This window comes from Primulina tabacum, chromosome 14, assembly GCF_025594145.1.
Source record: "Primulina tabacum isolate GXHZ01 chromosome 14, ASM2559414v2, whole genome shotgun sequence".
Classification (NCBI taxonomy): Eukaryota; Viridiplantae; Streptophyta; class Magnoliopsida; order Lamiales; family Gesneriaceae; genus Primulina; species Primulina tabacum.
In genome coordinates, this window is record NC_134563.1 from 28,542,931 (window position 1) to 28,558,912 (window position 15,982).

The 15,982-nt window shown below is 37.0% G+C and overlaps 1 protein-coding gene across 1 annotated transcript; it reads right to left on the reverse strand.

The window, feature by feature from the left end:
• Positions 1 to 1,673: 1,673 nt before the first annotated feature.
• Positions 1,674 to 2,349, reverse strand: LOC142523907 (uncharacterized). The gene has a single exon (XM_075627640.1). The coding sequence runs from the start codon at positions 2,347 to 2,349 to the stop codon at positions 1,675 to 1,677; it is 675 nt and encodes a 224-aa protein (XP_075483755.1). The 3' UTR covers position 1,674.
• Positions 2,350 to 15,982: the final 13,633 nt, after the last annotated feature.

Sequence of the window (15,982 nt, forward strand, 5' to 3'; positions counted from 1 at the left end):
TGAGTTCATTTCATTTTATATTATATTTACCATATATTCTTATCTAAACGTATATTTCTTCATATATGTTGATTTATTTATTATTTTAAAATTATATTTAACAAAAAATTAATAATCATCATTGTATTCGAATAAGGATCAATTTTAATATAAAATTAATTATCTGTGATATAGAATTCTAAAAACAAAAAAATTAAAAATTCAGTATGAGGTCAAATATTATTTTACTTGAATATTATATGCTATATTTTTTGGCAAAACTTGTGTAAGACGGTCTCACAGATCGTATTTTGTGAGACAGATCTCTTATTTGGTCATTCATGAAAAAATATTATTTTTTATGCTAAGAGTATTACTTTTTATTGTGAATATCGGTAGGGTTGACACGTCTCACAGATAAAAATTTGTGAGATCATCTCACAAGAGACATATTCATATTTTATTCTCAATATTACTATTTCATTAGTTTTGATATGAGTTAGTCACGAGGATTTTAAATTGATAATTATTTGTCCTTAATGTGCTTCACTTATGTAAATTATTATTTATGCATTGATAAAATCCATAATTTAGTTGATTTTTAGTTTATTCTTTTTTATACGTGGTGTTTGGATAGATAATTTTTTTAAAAAAATTTGTTTCAGTTCATTTCATTCTATATATTAAGTTCATTATTATTTACTATATAACATAAAATCAACAACTTGAATTTTAAATTGGAAAATAATTTTGAAAGTAAATTATATAAGTTCTTAATTAATTTATTCATCTAAAATGTGTTAAGAGATTAAAACCAAATAAATAACAAAATTATTCGAATTTTTTTTTAGAAAATCTGTAGGATCGAGTGCTTACCACTTTATCAAAACATATAGCTGGTGGTAATGGTGCAACTAAAATCTTTTAAACCGCACAGCAGCTCAAACACCGCGGTTAGATCACTCTTCCAGTAGGGACAATTATTGCACCCAACAATCTCTCTCCCAATAATTGCACTTCTTGCAAACAATGAGAATCGAACCTGTAAACTTAGCTTTGATATCAATTGTACGACCAAGTGTTTACCGTTTTACCAAAAGCTATAGCTGATGGTAATGGTGTAACTCAAATATTTTAAACCGAACAGCAGCTCAAGCACCACGGTTCGATCAATCTTCCAGCAAAGACAATTATTGCACCCAACAAAATCAATGTTTTTAATTTTGATTATATAATTGATATTTATGTGCACGGTACTCTATGCTAGTATAAGAAATATATTTAACCCAACTCAAACAAATTTATTCCATGCCTGATTTTTAAAGACGTTGTTTTAATTTGATTACACAACAGGAGGTAAGAAAGCAACTTACCCTGATACATCAGGCAATCAGATTCATGAATTTCCTTATTAAAAGTTTTTTTTACAAAATAAATCGCAACCTTCATTATTCACGTACGTATTTTGAACTTGGAAACTCGTAAAGTATTACAATCCATATAATATAAATTTATAGGTTGCTCCAACGATGGGAAAAAAAGGAAATACTAGCACTCGATCGTACAGCTGGTATATACAATGTATCGAAGAAGGCTACATATAAAACCAAGTAAACCCTTAGAAATGAAATCCGACAATATCATGTCTATGTATTAACCAAGCATGATTGATAAATTTTAGAGAAGTGGAAACGATCAAAACCATCCAAATTCGCTTGGTGACGAGAAAGCAGTAGTCGTGTTGGTGAAGGTGGACGCGTCAAATTCATACGGAGCTGATCCCGCCAATTCAAGATACCTCATGTCGTTCAGAACTCCGTGTCCCATTTCAGATAGCACCAGCGGTGGTTCTCCGAAGTAGCGGCTGCTAGTAATGTCCGGTGGCAACGGTGGAAGCTCATCATCGTCAACATTTTCATTCAGAGCATCGTTAACCCCGTGATTAAGAAAATAGTTGTTGTAGTTATGATCATTCACATGTTCTCCACCGAAGAAAAGCAAATGGTGTTGGTGTCGTGAATTGGCGAAATCTTGCTGCTGTTGATGGTGATGGTATTCTTCGTCGGGGGAAACAATGGAGGTGACTGACGAACCGTGAGGCATGTCGGAGTAAACAAAGTTGGTTCGAGCCCTGGAGCCACGCATGGAACGTGCAGCCCGGTCGTACGCTAAGGCCGCCTCCTCCGCAGTGTCGAAAGTACCCAACCAATGCCTCTCTTTGGTTGAAGGGTCTCTTATCTCGGCGGCGTACCTCCCCCAGGGCCGCTTTCTGACCCCAAGAAACCGGTTCGAATCTTGCGGTTGCTGATTATCCGCAGAGGCACAAGCCTTGGATCGTTTGGTCTTGGAGTTTTTATTTGATTTATCCATCAGTAAACGAGTATAGCTAGAGGTAACTAACTATATATAAAAAGACCAAGTTGCAGTGTATATATATATATATATATATTTGATTCCACAGTTGGTTGCTTTACAAAGTTAGATTTGGTGAGGAAGAAGAAAGAATGAAACTAATGTAACTGACAAATTCGTTGAATCTGTGTTGGGGAGGCAGTCGTTTATATAGGGATTAATAGCTCCTAATTATTTATTTATGTCAGCAATTATATTTTTTTAAAGCATGGTGAAATAAAATTAAACTAGATATATATCTCGGTCTCTTGCTAATTTTTTTGGTTAAATATACTTACACCAATATAATTACACATAAATATCCTCAAACTTCAATGTAATAATCACATATTCAAGGGACAAAATGATAAAAAATTATTCACTTTTTTCGCATATTTTTACAAATCGTAATACAGTTATTTCTCTCACAAAACTCCATCAACCTTCATTTTCCAAGTTTTGTTTTTATTTTTTTTAATCTTTTTCAATTTTACGGCAAAATTAAGAAATTTCAAATTTTTTTTGTCAAATTTATGCGTAAAATCTTTGTATATACGCATTTCACTATTGCTCGTGCGTATATGTTGTTGGGTTAAGCGTGAATAACTGAGAGTAGTACTGAGATGGGTGACCTCATAAGAACTTCTTATGTGTCAAGCTGCTGACATTGCGCCGCTTGATCTGGTTGACTAAGTGGATCGTAGAAGAATGACATCAGATCTTAACGAGTAATATTGTCTCATATGGGGACATGACCGACGGTAAAAAAATGGTAAGACTGATCTATAAGGATATGAGACAACACGAACAGATAGACACACACCTCCATGAACTCATGGGCCTAACAACCAGACTTATTAGCACTCAAGTAGGTGCACTCTGTGCTGCCACAAGTGTAATGAAATAAAGTTGTGTCTTGACTAATAGTTATAGCTTTTGGCCTAGTGGTAAGCGCTTGATCTTAATAATTTGTATCAGAGCGAGGTCATGAGTTCAAATCTCACAAGTTTCTATACTTCTTGGGGAGAATATTGGGTTAAGCGTGCATGAGTGAGAGTAGTACTGAGATGAGTGACCTCATGCGAAGTTCTCATGCATCAAGCTGCTGACGTTGCGTCGCTTGATCTGGTTGGCTAAGTGGGCCATAACAGAGTGCCACCAAATATTAACGGGTAATACTGTCTCAGGTGGGTACATGACCGACGATAGGAAAAGTGTAAGATTGATCTCTAAGGGATATGAAACAGCACTAACAGATAGACAAGCAACTCCCCGAACTCATGGGCCTAACTTTCCGACCCATTAGCACCCAAGTAGGTGCACTTTACGCTGCCACAAATATAAGGAAATAAAGTTGCGCCTTAACTAACATCTATAGTTTTTTGCGTAGTGGTAAGCGCTTGATCTTAACATATATACATATATAGGCCTAATGTATATATAGTATATATATATATACATATATAGGCCTATATATGTAATATATATATATATATATATATTTGTATACATATATAATCTATAAAGGGCAAGGGCCTTGACTAATTGATTTGATGAGGGTCACATGCAAAGATATTTATTTATTATTAAGTACCATATGCATGCACTCATTTCTAAGACATATATAAAAATATTTATATCCTAGCCAATTATTGGGCGAATTATCAACATTTAATAAAATCTTTGATGAAATTAATATATATATATAGCAGGACTGCAAATAATTAATGATTGCTTCATTCATGGGATAATGGTGGTATCATGACAATTTAATCATAGGATTTGGATTGGTTTTAATGATTAGCACATGGAATTTTCTCGATGATATGTGATAGAAAAATATACTTTAAGACTACAAAGGTTTTTTGAGTAAAATAATTTCAATTTTACCTTTGATAAATTTAGGATTTATAGGCAAGAAAAAGTTCTTAGTTTTTAACATGAAATCAATAATATCGAGATTGGTCACATGATATGGTTTAAGCCTCACTTCTCTAAAAGAGAACCGACTAACTGAAAAATAGTCTTCAAGATGACTGAGGATGATGACATTTTATAATTATACTCGTAAATGATATTTTTTTTGTCTCGTAATTTTTTTTTGGTTTTATTAACAATGAATTTTTATTTTTAGTCTATAATTTGTATTTTTTTATTTTTGATCATGTTATAGTGAATTTTCATTTTTAATCTTGTAACTTGTATGTTTTTTCTCTCATTTTTTTTACCGGACTATATCGTCTCCGGCGGTAAAAAAAAATACAAAAATAAAAACAAAATACAAGTTACAACCAAAAATGGAAAAAAAAATGTTACATGACTAAAACTAAAAATTCAGCGTAACAAGACTAAAAATAGAAAAAAATATGCAAGTGGCATGGATAAAAATACAAATTCACAATTAAATTATTAAAAGGACTAAATTGATAATTAAATTCAATGAATGAAGGGAAACAAATCGTAACTTGTAAATTAATTTGAGTGATTATTTTAATTGAACAAATTTTATAACTAATGCCACGTTAATACAAGAAAAGCAGCATGCATGCGTGCATGTTCAAAAGAACAAATTTCTAAATAATCACACCAATTAAGAGCAAAAACTCAAGCGATATAACACACACACACACACACATATATATATATATATAGTGGGAATAATAATTATGATATAAGTTGAGCCATGTGCGCCCAATTCGGAGGCATCTCAATTTTGTTATTAACTATTTCAATGGTTCTTACTTTTCCCCATAAATTAAATTAGCAGGTCTTTTGTAAGACCATAGACGAGTCGACCAAACTTATACATATCATAAAAAGTAAATTGGTCAGGGTTAAAGATCCGTCTCACGAAATTAATTCGTAAGACAATCTGACCAGAGTTTTTGTGTAAATTAAATATTCAAATACATGCATAACTCGAATTGATATACATATTGGAAAATGTATAACATGCAATGCATATATAAATACTTGTTTCCAATGGTTGTGGTCGTTTTATCCAATCTAATTTATGGTAAATATTACTATTAATCCGGTTTAAAATTTCTGTGTGCATGGATTGCTATTCATACATTAAACTAGCACATTGTTTAATGAATTACTCTTTGGTATCTTAATACTCTTTTTTTTATGTAAGATGCTCTTGTTTTTATACTATGTAACTTAACTGCTCGACCGTTTTATTCGGTACAAAAAATTTTGTGATATGGGTCACAAGCTAATTTTGGGAGATGACTATATTATGAATAGTTCTCTTGTGAGACGGTCTCACGAATCTTTATCTGTGAGATAGATTCGTGAGACGGGTCAATCCTACCAATATTAACAATAAAAATTAATACTCTTAACATAAAAATAATATTTTTTCATGGATGACCGAAATAAGATATATGTCTCACAAAATACGATCCGTGAGACCGTATCACACAAGTTTTTGACAAATGTTATTTGGATCACTCATAAAAAATTATTATTTTTATGCCAAAAATATTATTTATTATTGTAAATAATAGGTATGGTTAATCGTCTCACAAATAAATCACAAATTAACAGATCTATTATTGCTCTGATATAAACCAAAATAAAGTTAGAAAAGTACTAAAATTAAGTTGAATTGATTGGGTTCCATGCGACACCCATTTGTCTTCAAGGGACAAAAACTAATCGTCGTTGGTACCTAACCACTTGTGAATGTGAGACCAAAAGAAATCAGATAAAACTTCCAAAAAAAATTAAATCAAATATGAATAAATTTTTAGACGAAAGAAATGGTAATTGTAATGTAATGTCAAATAAATAACCAGAAATCTGTATTTTAATAAAATTTTGATATACACTTTCACAACTATTGCACTTATTTTTTTATACAATTTCATCAGCTTAAATATTTTCTGCCCTTAGAAATCTACATTTATTATTAAAAATAATAAATTTAATTTCTAGAAAAAAAAATCATAGAATGTTATGAATCCAAGAAAAGGGTTTGACCGAAATTATAGAGCTGAAAAATAGACACCGAGTAAAAAAAAATTCCTGATAAAGACCCAATTTTAGCTATATAATTAATTTATTATATTTGAAAATAAATAAATAAATAATTTTGGTTCGCATTTTTAGCAAGAGCTCATAGGCTAGTCAAAGGACACATGTAATTTATATTAAGGGTAAATGTTTAATTGTCGTACGCTAAATTTATTATTATTATTATTATTATTATTATTATTATTATTATTATTATTATCAACAAACTCCAAAATTTCCAAATTGAATTTTGGTCACACAAACAAATTACCTCGAGACTTGCCTTATTGGCAACTTTTGACCATCAAAATCAACAATCTATGATTTCACCTTTTCATGTTTTATTTATTTGTTTTTTTTTAAAAAAAAAACTTTTTCTGACTACACTATATAATTAGGCAAAAACTTGTGTTAGACGATCTCACGAAACGTATTTTGAGAGATTGATCTCTTATTTGGGTTATCAATGAAAAATTATTACTTTTTATGCTAAGATTACTATTTTTTACCGGTAAGGCTGACATATTGACCGACGATTTCGGTTGGGAAAAAATCTAGCAAGCGGACTAGGTCAAGTTATAGTAGTTGGACGAAAAGTCCAAGTATCGATCCTACAGAGACTATTATTTAAATACTAAAATTTAAATTATTCGAATTAATCTAGGCAAACAATAATACGGATTTGATGATAATTTAAACTAGTTAAATTAAATTAAATTATGCTCGATTATTAACTACGCTCGACTTTGCAGGACATGTTGAAACTTGGGATATTTTAAAATTTAATAAAATGATCGGGAACACACAACGGTCCAAACTTTGATTATTATCATGCATTGGAATTAATTAACCACAGATTATTCGATGCCACGATTAAATTTCCTGAATTAACTATAAATCTATTTCTAGAATTTATAATCCTATTTTCATTTAACAGTCCAATTATTTCTAATTGAATTTAATCAAACAAAAACGCATTATTCAACGATGGAATCACAGCTGTCGCCTAAAATCGCACATTGTAACCGAATACTATTTCTAGTCGATTTAACCGTGTGTTGATTAATATTTTTGAAACTAAATTTAATCTATTCTCTTTCGAGTCAATATCAAACAACAAACATGCAAATAATTGGCCAAATTAAAAGCACGAAATTTATGCAAACATTAATCAATAACATAGAATTGATTCATAAATCAAATAATCCAATGAACGAACAGAATCAATAGTTTGTCCCTATCGTGGTCCCGATCACAAGAAAAATTACTTCATAAATTCAAGACTAGAAGAAAATCTAATATTCGAATTCATGAATGAAAATAAGAAAACAAGAGAGGAGAAAATCTCAGCGATGGTGCGCAGATCTTGCGTGTAAAGTGCGCGGTTTTCTCTCGTTCTTCCAAGCCGCCGCCTTCCAAAATCTCCAAAGTTCTTCCCTTTTTTCTGATCTGAAAGTCCCGTCCAAAAAGTCACGCACTCAATCCTTTATTTTGTCTCTTAAATCTTTCAAATCTCCACAGAATCTTCGCACATTTTTGGATCCGATATCAGGTACACGGACCCCGTGTATGCCTCCGGATTGGGGTCCATGTAGGCTCGATTAAATTTTCTTTCTGGGAAACATTGGACACGGACCCCGTGTAGGGGTCCGGGTAAAGGTCTGGGTAGGTGCACAAATTTTCTTCTCAAGGCTGATGTTGGACACAGACCCCGTGTAGGGGTCCGGAATAAGGTCCGTCTTCGTACGGTAATTTTTCATTCTCGGATGTTGCTGGAAACAGACCCCGTGTAGGGGTCCGTCTTGTGGTCCGTCTGGGCTCGTGAATTTCCTTCCTTGGGATTTTAGGACACGGACCCTTACACGGGGTCCGTGCATAGGTCCGGGTGCTCTCCTTGTGCTATTTTCCTATTTTTTCGGGTATTTCTGACATGGCATTGCGACACTTAACTTTTCTTCCTTTTCTTTGGCTTTTATCATCTTTTGGTCAAACATGCAAATAGTAATAATAACATGAATTAAGCGCAAAACTCGGAATAAGAACGCCAGATAAGCACGAATACGACAAAATAAAGTCTTTAAAACGCTATAAAATTCGTGCTTATCAACTCCCCACACTTAACCTTTGTTCGTCCTCGAACAAATCAGACAAGAAATAAAGATGAGACATATTTTAGATTCAGAACTCAAGTAGTATAATCAAAACTTCTCAATTTGTCAAACTCCTTCACTCCCGGTCAAAAGATCATGCTTCGAATATCACAAGATTCGTTTTCATCACAAATCAAGATTCAAACATTACCCAGTAAAGATCAACGAAACGAGATGTGTGTAGTGTGCAAGTCAGAATTCATACTCATCAACAGCTACTTGGTTTAAGGATCACTTATAATCAACATTTTTTTATTTTTTTCATAGTAGAAATGCCCCATACGCATGACTTTCATACCCCTCTCTACTAAATGTTGAACGATAATGACTTGGTTAATAGGTCTTTATAACTTATAACGTAAGGCCAAGGCTCACGGCTACAATAGAAGGTATGGGAATCAAAAGTGAGAGGGAATAAATATATTCATGCAGCGCATTCATTCAAATTTTAACTCGTCACCAATCACTGCACTTTTATCATCTTTAGAGCTCTATTATCTCCTTCCTTTCTCATTGTCCTTCAATTTTCACCCACAGATTTTTCGAGTGTCTTCAAAACCATACACTTTACACCATTTTTTTTTCAATCATAAATCCACTTATTTTCATTCAAAGGTAATTCAATAACTCCTTCAAATGTGTCTTTTCTACACATGTGAGTGTTGGAACATTTCAAAGCGCTCGAAGGGTTTATTTCTTTCAAAGTTCGGGTAGGATAAAAGTGTATAGGCTAAAATTTTGGTAGTTGATGTGGGACATTGAATAAATTACGAATGGGGTCTAATTGTGTGTCATTGACACACACCATTCGATTTTTATAGGCTCAAGAAGGGTTACTAGAGACAATAAATGAGACATCGGGTAGGCTTGAAAGGCTCAAACGGTCCAAAGATCGCCTAAATCATCCCTAAGTCACTATCGTTTTTATTTTCGCTTCGAGGGCTAATCAGACAATTCTAGGGTGTTCTATCTTTTTTTTTAGTTCACCTTGCACCAATTTACCATTAACGAGCAAGAGTCTGACACGTGCATGGAATGAAATGTCAATACAAAACTGGTTCATGTCTGACTCTCTCCTTGAAACTACGACTCCTCTCGTTCAAAACTAGTCATGAAATGATTTTCCGGGTGATGCAAAATCTAACAAATTAATCTGGTTATCAAGTAAAACAAGGATTCTTTCTCTAGATTTAGTTTCATCTTACGTGAAAAGTGTTGTTAAGTGTTGTGCAACGATGTGTAACAAAACTGACCCACCCCCACACTTTGAAATCGACACTGTCCTCAGTGTAAAGCGATATAACATGAATTAGAAGGACAGTTAAAGCAAAAACACTTTCCCGGAAAAATTTCGAGTGGGTAGTGCAAATGGGGTGGACTCATCAATACCTGAAAAGCACGACATCGAATACACAAAGAAACATAAAAAAAAGAATAGGGAGAAACACTCAAGCACACGGATACAGCCAAAGGAGAATAAACATAAAGAATATGTCCCATAACATCAATACAATAACAGAATGAAATGCGCAAATCTAGAAAAGCGATAAAGTCCTCCACAAGTCCTAGAATAAAAAAAGGGCTAACTACTCATCATCTGATCCCAGCTCCAGGTTCTCCAAGCCATCAAGTGCGGATCTGTCCCAAGGTGGTGCATAGGCATCGTCTGAATGTTGCTCGATTTGAGCCAATCGAGTGCGTATGTCGTCCATGCAATCAAATAAGGATGAGAAAATCTGACGTGTACCTCTCGGGGCGCGCTGTCGAGGGGGCAAACCAGCTTGAGGTCCAGCCCGGGCATCCAATGCCGCTTCTTCTTCCACACGATCTTCCCAGGCTCTCTCATCAATGGTAGGGGTAGGCACTGGTGGGTCACGGGGATGGGGACTGATATGTCGACTCTCTGGATTACGGTACCAAGCACCCTGTCTGAAAATGAAGTACATGCCCTGCATGGCCTGGGGGGTGAGCATCTGTGTAGAGGTGGGCAGGAGGGAGGTCTCACCAGTGAGATCGGCGCCATGGGCCGCCAAGATCCTGAAAATGATGATAGGGAAGGGGGCATAAGGTGTCCTATTCTTCGTGGGATCAACGTGGGCGACAGATCGCATATGTGAAATCATAATCGTTGTTCCCGGCTTTCCTTGGAATGATATTCGCCCCCGTGAAGTAACAGATGAGGCGATCCAGCAGCGGGAAGGACGTCGGGAGGACACTGGAGCGGGAGCCGGTAGGAGATGTGCGGTACTGGAGCCGGCGCCGAGCCTCAGGGATCCTGAAAGTGATGTCCTACAGGAAGATATCCACCTGATTGAAGACCACCGGCGGCCCGTCATTAGGGACATTCAGAATAGTGGCCATGTAGGCGCTGGTCAACTCAATAGGAACGCCTTTGACGTAAGTACGCAAATGAGGCAGCTCGGTCGTCTCTTTTTCCTCCACATTCGCGTAGAACTACCAGACCAAGTCAGGGTAATACGGTCTGGCGATGTCTAGAAGAGGTCCCCAATCAAATTTATCAAATTTTGCCCGGAGTGGCACCTCGTGGTCAATTCGCGGATGAATAGAACATTCCACAATGACGGAGTTCCCATGCAGCGCCGAGTACCACTCGAAATTTTCTCGGCAGATGAACCTTACTGCATCAAATGGCAACCTAGCAGACCCAGAGGATGAAGAAGCACCGCTTTGTGCACGCTTGCTGCTCTGTTTTCGAGGAGGCATTTTGATTCAAGCAATTATATCTGAACACTCCGAAAAACCAATCCTCACAATCAAACCAATCAATCCGAACAACGACACACAATGCCAATCAATCCAACATCAACGTGCTCAACAACCGAATATCCCGAAGAAACCCCAGTAACAATTGAATCCAAGACAACTCAACGCCAAATAATAACGCCCAACAAGTGAAAGAAAAAAATAAACACCTAGCCGTGAATCTGAAGGAAAGTGCAATAACTCAATGTCGACGGTGGTGGAAAATGGCCGGCCACGGGAGAGTGGTGGTGGGCGGCGACGAGGAGGCGGCGCGTCGGCGTGAGTACACTGTTTAGGTGTTTAGGGAGGAATTTATGGTGGTGGAGTGGGTTCACGGGTTCAGAGTAGGTGGCGGTATGAGCGGCGGTGGAAGTGGCGGCGGTTGGTGGTGATATGTAGACGGCTAGGGAGGCGGCGACGCGTCGGCGCGGCTGTTTTTGGCTGGAGTCGGCAGAGAGAGAAGAATCGATTTTAGGGGTTTAGGGATTGAGAAGAGGGAATCGCGATTTTAGTCTGATTCTGTCAAAGAAATAGAAGGCACGGAACCCGTGTAGGGGTCCGTGTTGTTTCGCGAAAAGGAGAAATTCTGAAAGCGTCGACACGGACCCCGTGTAGGGGTCCGGGTAAGGGTCCGTCTCAACTCGGAAATTCGAAAATCTAAAAGTGTGTAGACACGGACCCCGTGTAGGGATCCTGATGGGGGTCCGTGTCTGCTCGGGATATCAAAGTGTATTTTTTTTAAAATTCCCTACAACTACAAACCAAACACATAAGCGAATTCAGGAATGTAAAATTTCTATACATCGAAAGTGAAACTCAATCAAGCACACAAGATGGAAGAATTGTACAGAAACTTCCCTGGTTTATTTGACGTTCTGAATCCGCTCGTCCTAATAGAATGCCGACACTTGAGAAATCCCACCGCCGGTGAATAAACTACCTGCACCACCATTCACTGAGATTAGCTCAAAAGATATGCTTAAAACAAAAAGAAAGAAAACGAAAGTAAAAGGTGAAAGAAAAAAAATAAACTAAACACTGGGTTGTCTCCCAGAAAGCGCTAAATTTATAGTCGATAGCCTGACTGTACTCCCTGTATTCACTTTGGATCCTGCAGATCCACGGTGATCGGCTCATCGGGCATGGTACCACCATGATAAACATTCAGGCTATGCCCATTCACCTTGAATGCTCCAGTTGCTTCACTAGTGATCTCCACTGTCCCATAGGGGAAAACTTGTGTGATGGTGTATGGTCCTGACCACCGTGAAAGCAACTTACCTGGCATCAAATTCAGTCGAGAATTGTATAACAATACCAGTTGTCCTACCACAAATTCTCGATGAACGATGTTCCGATCATGCCAGCGTTTGGTTTTCTCCTTGTAAAGCTTGGCATTCTCATACGCATCCAACCTAAACTCATCCAGTTCATTCAGTTGCAGCACTCTCTCGTCACATGTGGCTTTAGCATCAAAGTTCAAAAATTTACTAGCCCAAAAAGCCTTATGTTCAAGTTCAACAGGTAGGTGACATGACTTCCCATACAATAGTTTAAACGGGGACATGCCAATGGGGGTTTTAAATGCAGTGCGGTAAGCCCAAAGTGCATCGTCGAGTTTTCTAAACCATTCTTTCCTTGAAGCACCGACAGTCTTCTCAAGAATGCGTTTAAGTTCTCTGTTCGGTACCTCGACTTGGCTACTAGTTTGAGGATGATAAGGTGTGGCCACCTTATGTCGGACCCCATACTTATCCAACAGACTGTCAAACTAACAATTGCAAAAGTGAGTACCCCCATCGCTAATAATGGCTCTAGGTGTGCCAAAACATGAGAAAATATTTTTCATGAGAAATTGAACGACAACCCTAGAATCATTAGTTTTGCATGCAAGTGCTTCCACCCACTTAGACACGTAATCAACAGCCACCAAAATATACTTGTTCCCAAAAGAAACTGGAAACGGACCCATGAAATCTATACCACATACATCAAATAGCTCACACACTAAAATATTATTGAGAGGCAGTTCATGTCTCCTATAGATATTACCTGTGCGCTGACAATTTGAACATTTTGTAACATATTCATGCGCGTCCTTAAAAAGAGTAGGCCAATAAAAACAAGACTGGAGGATTTTTGACGCAGTTCTAGCTGCCCCAAAATGGCCTCCAGCCGGACCAGCATGACAATGAAACAAAATTTCACTTACCTCTTCCTGGGGAATACATCTACGGACTATGCCATCTGCACATATTCTAAACAAATAAGGATCCTCCCACAAATAGTATTTCAAATCTGAGAAATTTTTTTTCTTTTGCTGATAAGTAAAGTGGGGAGGAACGAACTTACTGGATAGATAATTAATGAAATCGGCATACCAGGGTAAATTGTTGATCTCAAAAAGTTGTTCATCCGAGAAATCATCGCGAATAATATCCTTACCTGAACTTGAATTTTCCAAACGCGAGAGATGGTCAGCAACTTGGTTCTCTGTTCCCTTCCTATTATTTCCAAGTCAAATTCCTGCAATAGAAGGATCCAGCGAATTAGCCTTGGTTTTGCATCTTTTTTAGCCATCAAATATTTCAAGTCTGAATGATCGGTGTGCACTAAAACTTTGCTCCCTATCAGATATGACCTAAACTTATCCAGAGCAAAAACCATAGCAAAAAGCTCATTTTCTTTGGTGGCATAGTTTAGTTGGGCAGCAGACAGTGTCATGCTAGCATAGTAGATGACATGGATGCATTTGTCCCTCTTTTGCCCTAACACTGCCCCCAGAGCTGTGTCGCTTGCATCACACATCACCTCAAATGGCGACCCCCAGTCAGGTGCTATCATCACAGGTGCGGTGATTAATTTCTCCTTCAAAACTTGAAATACCTGCACACACTCATCAGAAAAATCAAAGCGCACATTTTTTATCAGCAAATTGGTCAGTGGCTTAGAAATGCAAGAAAACTCTTTTATGAAGCGCCTATAGAACCCTGCACGTCCTAGAAAACTACGCACTCCTCTGATGTTGGTTGGGGCTGGGAGTTTTTCTATTACTTCAATTTTAGCCTTATCAACTTCAATCCCAGTTTCAGAAATTTTGTGCCCCAACACTATTCCCTCTCTCACCATGAAATGACATTTTTCCCAATTTAAGACCAGATTTGACTCCTCACATCTCTCCAAGACCTTAGACAAATTAATCAAACAAGTATCAAATGAAGAGCCAAAGACAGAAAAGTCATCCATGAATATTTCGATAAAATCTTCAATCATGTCGTGAAAAATTGCCATCATGCAGCGTTGGAAAGTTGCTGGTGCATTACATAGACCGAATGACATTCGTTTATATGCAAATGTCCCGTAAGGACACGTAAAAGTTGTTTTCTCCTGATCTTCAGGGTCAATAGGAATTTGCATACAACCCGAATAACCATCCAGGAAACAGTAGAAAGGATGTCCAGCTAACCTTTCCAACATTTGATCAATAAATGGGAGGGGAAATGGTCTTTACGGGTGGCGTCATTAAGTTTTCTATAATCGATGCAAACACGCTACCCTGTAACAGTTCTGGTAGGAATTAATTCATTGTTCTGATTTTTTACTACAGTGATCTCACCCTTTTTCGGAACAACTTGCACTGGACTTACCCACCTACTATCAGAAATCGGGTAAATAATATCTGCGTCCAGTAGCTTTATCACCTCTTTCTTTACCACCTCTTGCATAGCTGGGTTCAAACGCCTTTGAGGTTGGGTAGATGTCTTGTGGTCGGCCTCCATCAGGATTTTGTGCATGCACATAGATGAACTGATCCCTTTGATGTCTGCAATACTCCACCCTATGGCCTTGATTTTATCTCTCAGAACTCGCAACAACTTCTCTTCTTCCATACCTGTCAAAGTGGAGGAGACTATCACTGGCAATTTATCATTATCAAGTAAAAATAAATATTCTAAGTGCGAAGGAAGAGGTTTCATCTCTAGGATTGGGGTTTCTTCAATGGATGATTTTATAGGTCGTGGGACATGCCCAAGCTCCCCAATCCTAGAGTTTACCGTTTTTGAAATCGGTCTGCCTGCTTCCAGATAATGAATACACTCGTCTAGCTCTTGATTTCCCAATTCTTGTGGGCTTGAATGGGTCATACAGACCGTCAAAGGATCCTCACCAAGTAATTCCTGCAACCCATACTCAACAAACTCGTCAGTAGCATCAATTCTAAAACAGTTAGATGTATCATTGGGATGTTTGATAGATTGGAAAACATTAAACACTACACTTTCATCATTCAATCTCAAAACCAACTCACCCTTGTGTACATCTATCAGAGCCTTCCCAGTGGCTAAAAACGGTCTTCCTAAAATAAGAGGAATCTCACGATCCTCTTCCATATCTAACACAACAAAGTCCACTGGGAAAATAAACTTGTCAACCTTCACTAAAAAATCCTCTACTACTCTCCTAGGGTATTTAATAGATCTATCAGCCAATTGTAGGGAAACTGTAGTAGGTTTAACTTCACCAATTCCAAGTTTCTCAAAACATGAATAAGGCATTAAATTAATGCTTGCACCTAAGTCACAAAAAGCTTTACCAAAAAATGAAGTTCCTATGGTACAAGGAATAGAGAAGCTACCTGGGTCCTTAGCTTTTGGAGGTAACTTATTTTGTAAAAT

Coding starts and splice junctions, on each gene's coding strand:
- LOC142523907 (XM_075627640.1), bottom strand. CDS start 2,349: ATGGATAAATCAAATAAAAACTCCAAGACCAAACGATCCAAGGCTTGT.